The sequence below is a fragment of the Ambystoma mexicanum genome, chromosome 4q (assembly GCF_040938575.1).
Source record: "Ambystoma mexicanum isolate Mex_15411 chromosome 4q, UKY_AmexF1_1, whole genome shotgun sequence".
In the NCBI taxonomy this organism is placed as follows: Eukaryota; Metazoa; Chordata; class Amphibia; order Caudata; family Ambystomatidae; genus Ambystoma; species Ambystoma mexicanum.
In genome coordinates this window covers 308,683,790-308,698,976 of record NC_090928.1, presented here as the reverse complement: position 1 = coordinate 308,698,976, position 15,187 = coordinate 308,683,790, and the positions used below count along the sequence as shown (strand labels likewise).

At 43.6% G+C, this 15,187-nt stretch overlaps 1 protein-coding gene across 1 annotated transcript in view; it reads left to right on the top strand.

Annotated features, from left to right (window-relative positions):
- The window catches only part of RSPH3 (radial spoke head 3), a 145,242-nt gene extending 134,851 nt beyond the window's left edge, over positions 1-10,391 (top strand). The window contains exon 8 of the mRNA XM_069607888.1: positions 9,698-10,391. Within this exon, the coding sequence (XP_069463989.1) occupies positions 9,698-10,020 (323 nt within the window). The 3' untranslated portion in view covers positions 10,021-10,391. The remainder of the gene's footprint in view (positions 1-9,697) is intronic.
- Positions 10,392-15,187: the final 4,796 nt, after the last annotated feature.

The window sequence follows — 15,187 nt, the reverse complement described above, 5'->3', positions numbered from 1 at the left end:
TCAAACTCTGCTCTTCCTGGGAGCTTGCATTCAGAAATGGCAATATTTTGCACTTTTCAACTGGTTTGCAATACCGGACATTACCCCAAATTTACACACATGTGCGCAAGGAGTATGGACATTAGTTGATGAAGTGTCAGATTTTTCACATGCACACATTTTGAGTAATATCCTCTTTTCCGCTAAAACCCCCCTGAACATACCACCGGGTCCTAGCACGTCTTAAAACGTGGGCAGAAAAATCACAAGAATTATGGTGTCATTTAAATAATTTTCACAAGTCCGTACTACGAGTTATTCATCTTTTTAGAGTTATGTTCTGGCCCCAAAGGGCTGTGGTTTTCCTCCAGCACAAGGTTGAATTTCTGGTTTTTCCAGTTCTGCCAAGCCAGCTTGCTCTCACAGGCAGTGCCCCTCCCCTTTGCTTCAGGAGGAAGCTACTTTTACGACATCTGCAATAAACCATCTGCCTGGGTCAGGACAGGGCTTTGTTCAGAGCTCCTGTATTCTGTGGGGGCTCCCCTTAATTCAATTATCAGAGAGATGGCATATCCTTAGTGTGGCCAGCAAAAGGCAGATAGGCCTGGGAACACAGCTGTGACTCAAGTTTCACTCCTGATGGGGGGTAGTTGCCAGGCAGAATTCAGTTCCTTAAGCCAGGTTTCAGATAAAATGTCACTTTTTGTTCCCCAGTTTAAGTCAAGACAATTTTTTTACATATGCAGCTAGAATGCTGATTCTAAGTTCAAAACTATGACATTTAAACAATTGCAACCTATGTGACACTCAAAGTAGGTCACTCATTTCTTTTAAACATTTAGATTTTTTTAGTGTCTTTCAGTCCAAATTTACTTAAACTGCTGAAATCCACAGCTCAGCCAGTCTTGTTATAAACCTTCAAGTCACTTCAGAATATAACTTTACATTGGATCGACCTCTCAGTAAGTCTTTCTTTGGCATGTTTTGGGTTCATTTATTCAGTTTTCTACAAAATCTGGTGGTTTTAAAACGCCGGCTTTTGGATAGTGGTGAGTACTGGTACTGCACCCCTTTTTGGGATTTAAGAAAATGAATTCCCAACAGTTATGGGTTTGCTTTTGGCAATCAGCATTGCCATTCCCAATGGTTTCAGACTACTGTGTGGGTAGTCCAATGGTGGTTTTAGGCAGTGTCCTTCTGTGCCCATAACATCGGCAAAAATGAGTGGCAGCCTATTCTTCATGCATTTCCCTGTGCATTTCCTGGGAAGCTCTGGCCATCATGATGTTTTCATGTCAGTACTGCACAGTTTTGAGGTAGGGCTTGGATGCGTGGATAAAAACATCCCACAAGCTCAGCATAGAACCCATTTTCCTCATTCCTCCTACAAGGGAGTCTGGGGAAGTCCCACCCTTCCCCTGAATATATGGAGGTTTTAAGAATGCCCTTCCTACACTGAGGGCCTCGCTTTTCTTCTTCATCGAAGCAGGCATGGTGGTCTCTTTGTAATCGCATCTTAAGACAATCTAACTCCCTGACTTTCTCCTCATAAGAGTTTTCATGGTCTGAAGTACTTAGCATATTATTCCTTACTTCCCAGGAAACACTGGTCTAGTCATTTTCCCTTTTTTGTGGTAGAAATTAATACTCATCAATATCAGACAGGGACTGGCCTACTTGATCAGTTGGGCTAGGCCTAAGTATGTCTAACTGCCTCATGTCACCATGCTCTTGATAGGTGGCATGCATGAGGTTGGTTCCCATTTGTGCACGAGAGGTTGTAAATGACTGGCATGAGCCTCCTGTGGGAAGGGTGCCTCACCTTGATCAGTGGTCCTTGTCCCACATCCTAATTGGTCAGGGTGCCTCAGGTCCTGTTTATAATTTTCAATTTCCTTGGTGAGGCTCTCACACATGTCTATCTCAGTAGCTTCACTTTACAATAATACTACATCTGTAAATTACTTATGTGAATAAGACTGTATATGTAAATGTTAGTGATGATTACTGCATCTGTTTATACTTACGGGTTTACTTTATCTGTATATACTTCATTACTGTAAATTATGCTTAATCTGATATATGTTAAGCCTATGTCTTCCATTGGTGCCTGTGGTAACTCTTGTAATGTGTATTACCTGCACTCCAGCGCCCAGATGCCCACGGGTTTGGCACGCTCTACAAATGTTAAATAAATACTGCAGCGGTTTCCTTGGGTTGGGCAGAAGCCCTCTCGCCTCCATCCAGCCTCAATCCAACTCCATGAGGCCTACAGGCCCACCAGACGACAAGACCACATCAGCTGATCCCGCCCGCACACACACATCGCGCTCATCGAGATATCGGTGAGATCCAGCAATGTGCATTGCACCCGCTCCTGTGGTCCTGGGCCCATGCTGATCTACTCCACGGCCATCCCCGCGCCATTTGACTCACACGGATCCAGTAATCAGCCCCTGTTGTGCTCCCCATTCTACAGGGCTGCATATTCGGCTGCAGGCCGCCTCCCCAAAATGGCTGCCTAGTTTTTTGTTTATGCATTGCTAAGCAACAAGGATCCTCTTAACGAGGTGCATCCGCCGGCACCTTCATGTAAAGGACTGCAGTGTAAAGGGCCTGTTTTGCCCCTGTTTGTGAGCTGTTTCGCGGGTGCAGCTCAAACTCTTTTGCACACACCACGAAGTAAGCTGCATACCCAGCAATCAATGTTGTTTGTGAACCAATACCCTACAGTCCCTACTACCTTCCAAAATACGTACTTTCCGTGCCGACAGTGCCACAACAATCTAGTTATAGTTTGTAACACCATAGCACTAATGTCCTCCCACTAATTCTGAACTATATTCATGCAATGCGTACTGATTTTTGTATCATCAATGCCTGTAATATATACGTTTTGAGCCTTGCACGCGGGACTCCATAGTTAACTAAGGGGAAAAATTGTGTGCTATCTATAGACTATCTGTTACTTGGGAAATTGCTAGATAATATCCTCCCTGCTTCCTATTTGTGTTCTAGCCTCTGCCTGGTTGTCAGTATCTGCACTGCTGCTAATTATATCACTATTGCTGCCTAATTCAACTGTAAACCACCACTGGTTTCCATGTGCTTCACTGCAAGAAACTATCATCACTGTTGCTCAATTTATTGCCAATTACTGTCGAATTGATAAATGCATTTGCGGCCAGTTCACAGTCATACTAATGCATACTTAAATGCCACACAACAGTTTAACTAGTGTATATACAATTGTCATACGACAGTGTTATTATAGACTAGCCTATTAGCCCACATACAAATAGTTTGTGTACCTCCTGGCCAGACTAGATACCTTGTCCATGGGAAACTTAGCTCTTATGCGCACCTGTGTGACCAATCCACACATTTACACATCAATCCTTGGGCCTAGATAAACTTTGACCACCCATACTCATAGCCATATCCAATCATGCTCAGTTGGCCAATGATCATCATGTTCCACTTCCTTCTTACTCCTAACCACATTCCCTGCTCTGGAAGCCACTACAATGTACATACAAATGGGCTCTCAAATCCAGCCTGTCCGTGGCACCATCCCATCCCATCCCATCCCATCCCCTGCCCTACGCCCTTCTTGCCCTCACCCTCACCATTCCCAATATCCATCGACAACACCCTCAAAGCTAACACCAAGGCCCTCTCTCTCACCACCTTCACCAATCCACCAATGCACACTCAGAAGCTCAGTCATTCAGAAGAAACCCAATCACTACCCATCTCAGGTAAAGCCAGACCGTTACGCCTATGAGCACGAACCCTGCATCAAGTCAAGTATCATACAGCCCAAGAGTCTCCAGCTACCACCTCTTCGACTAAACCTCCCCCTAGCGGCCGTTCTCCCCTGCCCAAAAGGAACTCCAAAATAAGTACCACCAATAGAAGTATGACCATAAAAACTAAAGAAACCCATTCACCTAAACTCCCCTCCACCCTCCAATGTGCCCTCATAAATGCTCGCTCATTAGAAGCTCATGCTATCGAAGTACATGACCTTATTGAATCAAAGCTGGACATACTATTCATCACTGAATCTTGGCTTCATCAAGCCTCTGGACCTCACCTCAACATAGCCATCCCCCCTGACTATACTATCCCACTCACACGAAGGTGGCGTGGCCATCATCGCGAAGACCTCTCTCCAATTTAGAGCATGCCAAATTGAAAGCCTAAAAGGCTACGAACTCCTGCTAGCCAAATTTCCCATAAACGGAAAAACAACTATTAATGTAGTAGTCCTCTATAGAGCCCCCAATTCAAATAGCCAACCAGAGACAGGCATCCCACTACGTTTAGCACCACTCATCAAGCCCAACAATAAATATATCCTCCTAGGAGACCTGAATTTAGGATTCAATGATAGCCATGATCACAAAGCAGAAGCATTACACGCCTCCATGAAGGACATGAGCTTTATGCAGCTAGTCAACTCGTCCACCCACATCAAAGATAGAATCCTTGATTGGATCCGATCACTCAACACAGATATCTCTATTGACTCTAACACCTGTTGACTGGTCTGACCATCACAATATTATGTTCACCATCAACACCCCTGAACCCATTGCAACCACGACTAAAATCTCTAATTTGTATGAAACCAGAAACCTCTGCAAACTCAATCCAGAAATCCTAGAACCACTATTGTCCAAAGCACTAGACGCGATATCCATCCCGGATGAAAACCCCAATACTCTAGCAGCTGCTCACCACAACTGCCTCACATCTACTATCAATGTAGCAGCCCCACTCATCACCAAAACCAAGCGTTCAGAAAAACGATTGTGTTTCTGGTTCAATGAGGAACTGGTCGCACTCAGGACAACCAAACGAGACAATGAACACACCTATAGAAAACATCCTTCACCAGAAACTGAAACATCCTATCAGGAAGCAAACAGAACTTTAAAAAAAGCCATTATCACCCATAAAGCCAGCGCCTTTAACACTTGAATCAGTAATTTCCGATTCAAAAGAATTATTCTCAATCCTTAAAGAATTGGAAAATCCCACACCAACTACTAACTGCACCAATTCTAGTAAAGAATGGTGCACTACTATCCAAGATGCTCTCGCTGCCAAGATAAACCTCCTTCAAAATAAAATCCAAACTAAAAAACAACTCCTTGCAGATAAACCCGCCACTGATATGCACACTCCTCCCTCTAATGACAACACCAAACCAATCTTCCAATTCACTCCAGTTTCACAGGAATTAGTGTTTAACACCATATCCAAGCTTAAAGCCTCCAACTGCAAGGGAGATTCTGTCCCTGCAAAAAATAGTCAAATCCTGTGCCCATGCACTGACTCCCATCATAACGAAATGTATAAATGCCTCCTTTGACAAAAACATGGTGCCAGCTGGCATCAAGGAAGCTTGGGTCACCCCCCTGCTTCGAAAGCCCAACCTCGACCCTACTGTGCCCACAAACTATAGACCTCTAACAACGGTCCCGTTCTTATTCAAAATCGTTGGCAAAATAGCCTATAACCAAGTTCAAGCACACTTAGAACAGAACCAACTCCTTGGAATCGGACAATCCGGTTTCTGCCCTAACCATAGTACAGAAACCACTCTATTGGACCTCAAAATCCAAATGGACGCTATCAGAGACTCGGGGAAAACGGTGTATTTACTAATATTGGACCTCTCTGCAGCGTACGACCTTGTGGACCACAACAAACTCTGCACTTCCCTAGCTAAAGATTTCAACTTCTCCAAGATTGCCACCACCTGGATCAAATTCTTCCTTGTGGAAGTGACTTCCAGAGTGTGCATAGGCAAAAAACCAGCAGATCCCGTACCGGTCCCCATCGGCGTCCCACAAGGAGCCTGCCTTTCTCCCACACTTTATAACACGTACACTAAGCTTCTCTTTTCAGCGCTGGACGATATGGGTGTCATCTACACCAATTTTGCAGATGACACCCAGATCCTTATCACTCTTACAGGAAACTACACACAAGATACATCTACCATAAATAACATGTACTCCATAGTCTAAAATTGGATGGCTCTAAACGGCCTCTGCCTCAATGATGAAGACTGAGATGCTCATTGTGGACTCACAATCCAAAATAAACACCCTGCAGCCAGACTATGCCACCATTAACATAGACGGCACTATCATCCCAGTTCTTAAGTATGTCAAAACATTAGGAGTCTACTTGGACTCAAACCTCTCCCTAACCAAACACATCAGCGCACTCTCATCTTCCACCTCCTACACCTCTAAGCTCATTTCTCTCAGCCGCCAATTCCTAACCACCACTAACTGCATCACCCTAGCCAGGGCCCTGCTTTTATGAAGACTTGATTGTTGCAACGTATTACTACTATGCACCACAGACACCAACCTCAATAAATTGCAGATGATACAAAATAAAGCCCTAAGGGTTGCCCTTGGAATAAGAAAATCTGGTCACATTTCCAAAACCAGATGAGAGCACCACTGGCTTCCTATCAAAGCCAGAGTTTTATTCAAAACGTTGTGCATCACCTTTAAATGCCTCCATGAAAATGCCCCCATCTACTTAAACCATCTAATATCTAAAAGAAAAAGCACCAGATCATTAAGATCTAATAACCACTCACTATTGACAATACTCCACTACAAAAAGATGAGAACAGGGGGCAAAAGTTTCCAATAATTGGCCCCCAAACACTGGAATACTCTCCCACTTTCCATCAAAAATTAGGAAACCCTCAAGGGGTTCAAAAAGCTGTTGCAAACTTGGCCATTTAATCAGTTTCAATAACATAGCCCTTAAATTATGTTGTAAATATGTCTCTCCTCTATGTACATACTCCTGTGCTATGAACATGCGACCTCTGCGTTATTCTGTGTTTTGTTTCCAATATAACTGCGCCCTGCCTACCTCTGTAATGTATGCAATCTTAAGCTGTCTGTAACCTTGCTGTGATACCCATGGGTCTGGGCGAGTAACAAATGTAATAAATAAATAAAATAAATAAATAATAAGTAAATGTATTTGCTGTTGGTAGTCAGAGAGCTGGCTTTTTAATTCTGACACTTAGGCCTGATTAATCTCATGCACCCTACTCTGAGCTACCAACCGATCCTGTGTTTGCTGCACCTCCTGTTGAAGTGATTCATTTTCCCTGTGTGCGCCTTGGAAACTTTGTACATATTCAAGGAGCTTTTCCTTCAGGAGACTAATCTCTTGCTCTTGTTCATTCCTACATTTTGCTGTCTCTAATAGTTCAGCTTCTATTTGCCTCACTCACTCTGCAAGCTCATTCCTTTCTTCTCTAATTCTGGTAAGTTCCTGAGAACCTGAGTGTTCCCGTTCTACCTACATTTCCAACTGATTTGTCCTCTGTAATAGGACGCTGTTATCCTGTTTCAAGAGGTCTTTTTCCTGAATCAGCTGCGTTCTCTGTTGTTTCAGAGTACTTACCTGCTGATGTATCTAATCAAACTTATTTTTGGAATCGACCCCATTGATAATTAATTGACTATTTTGATAACTAATTGACTATTTTCAGTTTTCGATTGTTTGTTTTATTTCTGATTGGGATGCGATAATGTCCTCCAAAATGACTCTATTATGAGCAGCCTGGTTATTTAGCTTATGTTGCTTTGTGCTCAGATTTTCTACACACTCTTTATGTGCATTTGTCAGTGCAGAAAACTGTGGGTCACGCTCTGCTCTCACTTGCTGCAGTGCTTTTAACTCGACTTTGTGTTGTTGAACAAGACCCTGGGCCTGTGACAGGTCTCCAGCCGGATTCATCCTACTAGCCTCACTATTTTACCAACACCATTGCACTAAAAGCAAATGAAAATATAACTGAGCAGTTAGCTGAACCATTTGTATTTGTTCATCGCGAGCAGTTGTGGTCATATAAAATGCTTCAAGTGTTTTGGCAATATGCTGGCTTCAAGCCAAATATCATTGCTTACTGAGGTAAGTCCCTGCACAATTCTGGTTTGCCAGTTTCCTGCATCATCTTGAACCCATTCTCCTTTGAGAAATAATTTAGGTAGGAGATGCTCCCTGGCTTCCCCAATTTGTACTGTAGTCATTTTCACGATTGGCTTTTTGCACTTTAATAAAACTTTCTTTATGCAGGGGCAAAATCACCCTGTTCCTGCTTGATTTCCTCACTCTAATTTCTTACACGCTCTTAATTACCTATGCACCTCTATGGAACTAGCGGCACTTTTAACAAAACAAAGATGACTTTCCATCCACCTTAATGCAATTGCATCAACATTAATAGACTGTCACAATCTACTTGTCATGGGTCAGGAATAGGAAGCTAAATCCTGTCCCGAGCCCCCAATTTCTAACATTTATTGAGAATCCACCCTCAACACCGAGAGTTCCTTAATGGAATTTCGCGAACTACTCCAGGCTGGATCTGGTCCTTTCTTGTGACCCGCGTTCAACATGTCTGGATTGGCTTTGCTGCCACCACGCCATCAAGAGACCTCAGTTGTAGTGCCCCAGAACTCATCACCCTTGCCACTACTAGTCAACATGTACAGTACCCTCTGGCAGAAGCGATCCGTTACGGATCCAAATGCTTCCTGGAGGAACTGCAGATCCACCTAGGCCTGGAGAAGGATCAAACAGCACAGCATTGCAGAATGCCAGCCTCGCTGCTACCATTGGATTTAACGGAACCGAGTAGGAAATCATGGTGACTATCACTGATGTCGCTTTGCTGCCCATCCTCGTTGGGTAAAGTTCCTGTAGAAACTCATCTGAACTCTCCTTTACTGAGTAGGAAGTGGCCATTGTGAAAAGCACCACATTTCAACTTTTCACTCCGGGTCCTTTCACTTGCTTAGACTAACCTGCAAACAGAAATCCCAGGATCAGTCTCTCTTGACGTGGTGGGGGTAACTGCCTGTACACAGTGGCCACGAAAAAGCAAACACCAAAGCCCCCAGGGGTTCAAAATCTGGTGGCCAGGCTCTTTCGTGATCTGGAAAAACTGAAACGTAGCCCTAGTTATTGTTTTATTTTATTCTATTCGGTATTGCATTTCTTGAAACCTGCGTCATGGGAGGAACTCGCGCCACATCTCACCCCTACCCTTAAACGTAAACTCTATCCATCCAAAGATCCACCACGAGCCTTGAACAGAACTCCCCTCTTTGAGCTGAAATGAGGAGTCTACCGGGAATAGTAGAAGAAAATAATGGAGTAGGGCGATCAATTATTTTCTCTTATCAGTCTGAGGTAGTCAGAAATCTAACTGATGAAGAAAAGTCGAATTTTGTAATGCTTTTTCTGGTCACTCAACTTAGAGTAATATGTTCTTAATTGTTTTCTCTGTACGCTACCATTACCCCACATCACCAGGCCCAAAATGTGGGCACTTTTGCCCTATGAAAAAGGCTGGCTGGAAACTTACAGAAAGTTTTTACTGGTGTTCTGAGAAGCTGCGGCATCGGGACACAAACAATACCCCGTGACTCAAATGAAAGTACCAGTTCTGGAGTACTTCTTTACTGGTAAGTAAGTATTCCTTCTCTTTCAGCGACTGCTTCTTATGTATTGCAAATGTAGCCCGTGCAATCCTCAAACACTGTTTCTTGTCATTTTTCAATATAGCCAAGTTTTCTTATGCATACAGCTCTTGTGGTTTGGCTGAATGTTGATGTGTGGCCTAAGTGAATGAACATTTTGTTTCTCTTTTTAGCACTGATCCGTGAGTTGGTTGGACGCAGAGTAAGTGGCCAACTGGTGTGGCCTGAGGGTGAATTGGAGGAGTGTGATTCTGATAGCAGCACACAGCTATTGGCAGCAGGGAGCATCACACAACTGATGCCGCATAGGAGTGTCTCAGAGATGTTGGATCCCGGTGACTCTGATTCAGGGAGCGACACACAGCCAGGGAGTGTTGCCCATCACTCAGTGCCACAAAGCAATGAGCAGCCACCGGAAGCAGGAAGTGACACGCACCTGACAGAACCTGAGAGCGATGCGCAGGAGATGCAACCTGAGACAGATGAACCAAACTGAGGGACAAAAAAAGAGCACAGAAGAGTGTGAGGTAATGAAAAAGAAAAGCTACTCAACAAAGTATCACCAGCATTGATATATAAAGACTCTTTTTTTCCAAGACCCTCCTGTACGTATGTTCATTCTACCTTCTAATGTTTGCTAAAGTTAAGTCTGCTTATGAGTGTTAGGGTTGGGCTGTGTGCAAGGATTAAGCAGGTTTATGAAAATCTACGGCGATTGGTTCTTACGTTCTTGCATGATAGAGCAGCAATATATCATTTTTTTACTGATAATTTTACACAATGTACTTGAAAGGAAATTGCAATAAAGAAACACTCGTACAAAAGGAGACTTTCACTCAGTTCTAAATAAAACCTCTCCGTACACTCTGGTTGCCTCTTCTCTGTTCACTGCACACACATGGAGGGAGGTTATCCTTGGCTACGTGTATGATGCTGCAGTTGGTACCATATTGCCAACCTCGAGAATAAAGTCCCACCATCCCACAAGAAATTCTTCAGAAAGCGACTTGGAGAAGTACTGATTTTATTTTCTTAAACTCTTGTGTTCCAGAAACTTCCCAGCTGTCAGGAGACCTATTTTGAGGTTTTTCCCATTGATGGTGAAACCTCTTGTGCATAAATGTTATGCTTTAAAGGAATAAAAGTGTAGTATTTAGTGTCCAGCTTTTTTGTCCCAATGCTCAACCCAAACTTCTCAATGGTGTTTTGAGAGTGCTTTGTGAGGATTGCAACTATCAACCCCGTCACTGATCTTGTGCCTTATTAGCAGGGATAGATATTGAGGGGAGTAAGCGCTTGTAAACGTGATGTCATTGGATAAGGTGGGAATACACAGTGCCCCTTGCTTCAGTGCCAGCCAGACCTACCTAGCAGGAGAGAGTTCCTCAATACTCTGAAGCAGTTGTTTCCCATTTGGACTTCTGTTTCCCTTCTTATGGAGTTTTCAGTGTGTAATGTTTGTTTGGGCAACTGTGCTGCAGTTTCTTACAGTGTATATTTGGATTTCTTTAAAGTAAACTTGGTGTTCTGTGACACAACGGACACTATTCAGGTTTCTCTTTTTGGAATCAAAAAGCAACCTCAGCTTATAAAGGGGTGTAACCCTGCGCTTACTGTTGTTTACCTGGGCCTTTAAACACCTTAACCTAAAGCCGGCACACCACTTGTGAGGAATCTAAGGGCAGCCTCACTTCTTTCGCCAATATATCCTCCTGCCAGGTGTCCCGGGAAAGGCTGTCCCTATCGGATTCTGACCCTGGGAGTGGGATATGCGAGGGAGGACTATCTGGGTGAAGGAAACTTGGGGAGTGGGGATGAGGCAACCTTGGGTGAGACACGGCATCCCACATTTCTGTTTGGATAACACCACGAGTACACAGTCCCCAAGTCTTTATAGTAGTCAATCCCCACCCTATTTTTCCCCTAAATCATTCCCCAATAGACACCAGTTTGGTAGTGGGATGACAATGACAAAGAGACCAACTAGAGAAATGCATCCTCTTTTTGACATACACACATACAAACAACAGTTAGGTACTGGGACGAGGAGAAGGCAAACAAGAGCAATGCAGATCTCCCTAGTCAGCAACGAGTGGTCTAGTCCTTTTTGGACCACTCTCCTGGTAGGAGGTTTAAAAGCAGAAACAGCGGTGAAAATGGAGTCCGCTGTGGAAGCAGGTTTACGAACTGCTGGACGAAAGCAGACCTTTCCTGTGAGGCGGCGTGGCAGAGTGAGTGCACTAGAACCCCGGAAAGATGCAGAGTGTATGCAGTGGGAAGCGAGGCTGAAGGAAGCTGGCAACTGGTGGCAGGCCACAAAAAGGGAACTGGCATGACCAGACGAAGCTGCAATGTGAGGCACAAGCTGCGAGAGAAGTATCGCTGATGGGAGTGAAGCCACTTAGAGCCGATGTGGATACGAAGCGAGGCGGCTTCACGAGAGGGAGAAAACTTTTGATGGCAGGGAGCCTTGCTGCAACGCTGTCGGCACCAACCGGTGAGTCAACCTAGGAAGGGGGAAATCGGGACAACAGGCAAACACGTAAATCTTGTGAACCCCTTAATGAATGCTGATATCATTGAAATCAAGTGCACTTTGAATACCGATCTGAATGAAAATGAAAGCAAGCACTTTTTGAATATCGATCCGAATTAAAGCAATTTGGTGGAATTTCCTCAATATAAGGAACTGTGTAACTTGCGAGAACAAGCATTGGCAAGAGCCATATGAATATAAGGAACTGTATAACCTGAGAGAACAAGCATTGGCTAAAGGCATAGGAATATATGTGAACGTGTAACAATTGAATGGTGGCAAAACAAGCATTGATAAAGCATCAAGAGGATGTGAAATGTGAGTAACCAAGCACCACTGTAAAACTGAAACAGTAGCAATGTGCTTATAAAGGAGCAGACCGAGGGGTCTGACAACTGTGCCTAGACAGAGTATACTCATCTATGGAGGAAAAAAAACACTTAAATCATCCATAAAGAAGCTGGTGGTTGAATACAAAGGAAACCTTGTGTGATTTGAAATTAAGGAACTGAACTCTATGAAATTGGTGAAAGGTAACCAAACCAGAAGAGCTAGGAAGTAATCCAACGAATTGGGTTGTTTTGGAAAGTTGAAAGGACTTGAAAGCTTGGGGCAGAGAAACCCTTTTTCGACTAGGAGCTATTTTGCACCTTGTGGAAGGGAAACCCCCTTTCCAAGTAGAGATCTGGAAGAAGCTCTGAACTTAAATCACTTCTCATTTGGATGCTGGCATCCCTACACATTGTTTACAAATAGATATGAGGGCAAGTATAGGTTTTGGACAAAGATGGACATTTGATTTGGACTTCCTGACACAGGCTATCCTTAGTTCATTTAGGTAGGAAACTCCCACCTTAGCATAGAGCAACTTAGGCCTTTTTCTAACCTTTCTTTTGGTTTCATAAACGTTTATAACCCAAACTGTATTTCAATTGTCTGTGTCTTCTTCCTGATGCTGTCACACACTTAAGAAGCAAGTTCATGTTTGTACGTAAAGCATGTTTATTGTTCAATCAGCTGGGGGAGATAGATGATTTTATAGAGTCAAACTAACCTGAGTCTTTCCGAACCACACAAGTTGACACATTTTTGCAACATTTAAAACACTCCCATATATTGTATTACAAACCACCCCCCACATTTGATTGGTCAAAACCTATACACAGGAAATCCAATCTTTCTCCAATTTCCCCGTTCTCATTGGTTAAGATTATCTTCACTACCATCTTCAGCTCATGTCTACAACACACCCCTTTTTAGGATTTGTCCGGGTAGGTCATAACATCATCACATAGTAACACATTTTTTACAAATATAATTCATTACAGGTCCCTGCTGGCCTGGGACCTCCTAATCCAAGACGTAATTGCACATGGTTTGCAAGAGTACTTCAAACAATATGGGGAGGGGAGGACTAAACCGGTTTCCGCTGATCTGGCGATAACATTCTCATCCACCCCGACTTGCTGGCATCTTCGGAACACTCTAATCTAAATTACTACCAATTCAACATGCATGGCCTCCAGTCACATCCTAAGAAAACAATTGAAACCCATGAAGTATCTGTCAACTTTTGCCCCAGGTGTCCATTCACCCCAGGTTTTTTGCTGGTCAAAAAGCAAATGGCTGAATTCCCCTGAACAAATGATAACAAGCTACCATGCACTTAAAAGATTGCATCTTCCTTCCGCGATACTGCCAAGCCATGAAAACCATGGGCTGGCCTGTCGCCTGACCATCTGCTTAATGTTGCAGTTACTCATTACCTCTGCTTCAGCCACCAAACCCTGCAAAACCAGTTTTTCCCAGTCACTCAGAATTCACCTCACAAAACGTGACTGCAGAGTTGAACTCATTTCTGAAAAGAGCACACTGCATGTAGATTTGTAAATTCCCATCAGTTTAATAACTGGCTTGTTCACAGTGGGTTCTTTGTGACAAATCCCCCTCCTCGTTGCCCAGCTTTTAGGCGCTTCGTAGCACACCATATCCAGATTGCATTGGTGATTTTGACATTTATCTTGCTGCACACGTGCAAATCTGAAATGTATCAACTTAAACACAAAGTAACACATATCCCATTCTCATTAATTATGCTGAATAGATATAAAATTGGAACATTGTGCCAACTTTGCGGCCCCCCCCCCATAACATTGCACTTACTTAATTGAAACTTGCTGCAGTGTGCCAATGCCTATCATTGGCTTTTATGCCGCTATGTCCTGAGACACCATCTATCCAACCGGTACCATACTCCTTCCCCAGTGTTACGGTAGAAGCAATGCTTCCCAAAGGCACACTTTCTGGTAGCATTACTCCATGGGTACCTCAATCACAAATCATGTGTGATTTAGTTAGTGAGTGCATAACTATGTGTTTGTTTGAAGAAGGGCGTGTGCCTTGCGGTCACACCCGCTCAGAATCTTGTCCACATAGCAACCTTCTAGAGAAAGTCGGGAATGGTAGTGAGCCCAGATGTCAGAGTCATCACTTTGAGCTTGTGAGAAGGGGTAGCTGGAGCAGGTTGCAGGGGCACCAGTGTACCCACAATGTGCTTGAGCGCTGCTGAGGGTCTGTTTGTTTCCTTATTTATAATGCACACCAAACCCTGAGGTACAGGTTACATAAATTATGGACAGAGCAGCAATGAATAGTTAGACAGAATATTTACAAAATAATTACAAATGGACAAAACTTACATGCAGAAATATATACGGAGGTTTAGTCAAAGAGCAGAATTTAACATCCCATGACAAGAGCCAGGATTTAGTGTTCTGCCTGACGCTAAAGTAGGAGGGTTCTGCACTAAGGTTTATAGGTAGCGAGATCCACAGTTTAGCGGCCATCACTGGGAAGCTGCATCCACCTGCTTTCTGCAATTTATATCGGGGTACATTCCGGTATTGTGAGTGTATAGTTCTCAAAGGGCGTTCAGAAGTTTTTCTGGTCAATTTATCAACTAGATATTTAGGTACAGAATTGGCTAGACATTTGTGCATGAGGGTGAGGGATTTGAAGTTAATTCTAGTCTTTGACTGCAGGCCAGTTTGTACTGTGTCTGACAGCTGAAATGTGCTGCATTCTGGGAATGTTGAACACTGTTCTTAGCGCATTATTCTGTAGGGTC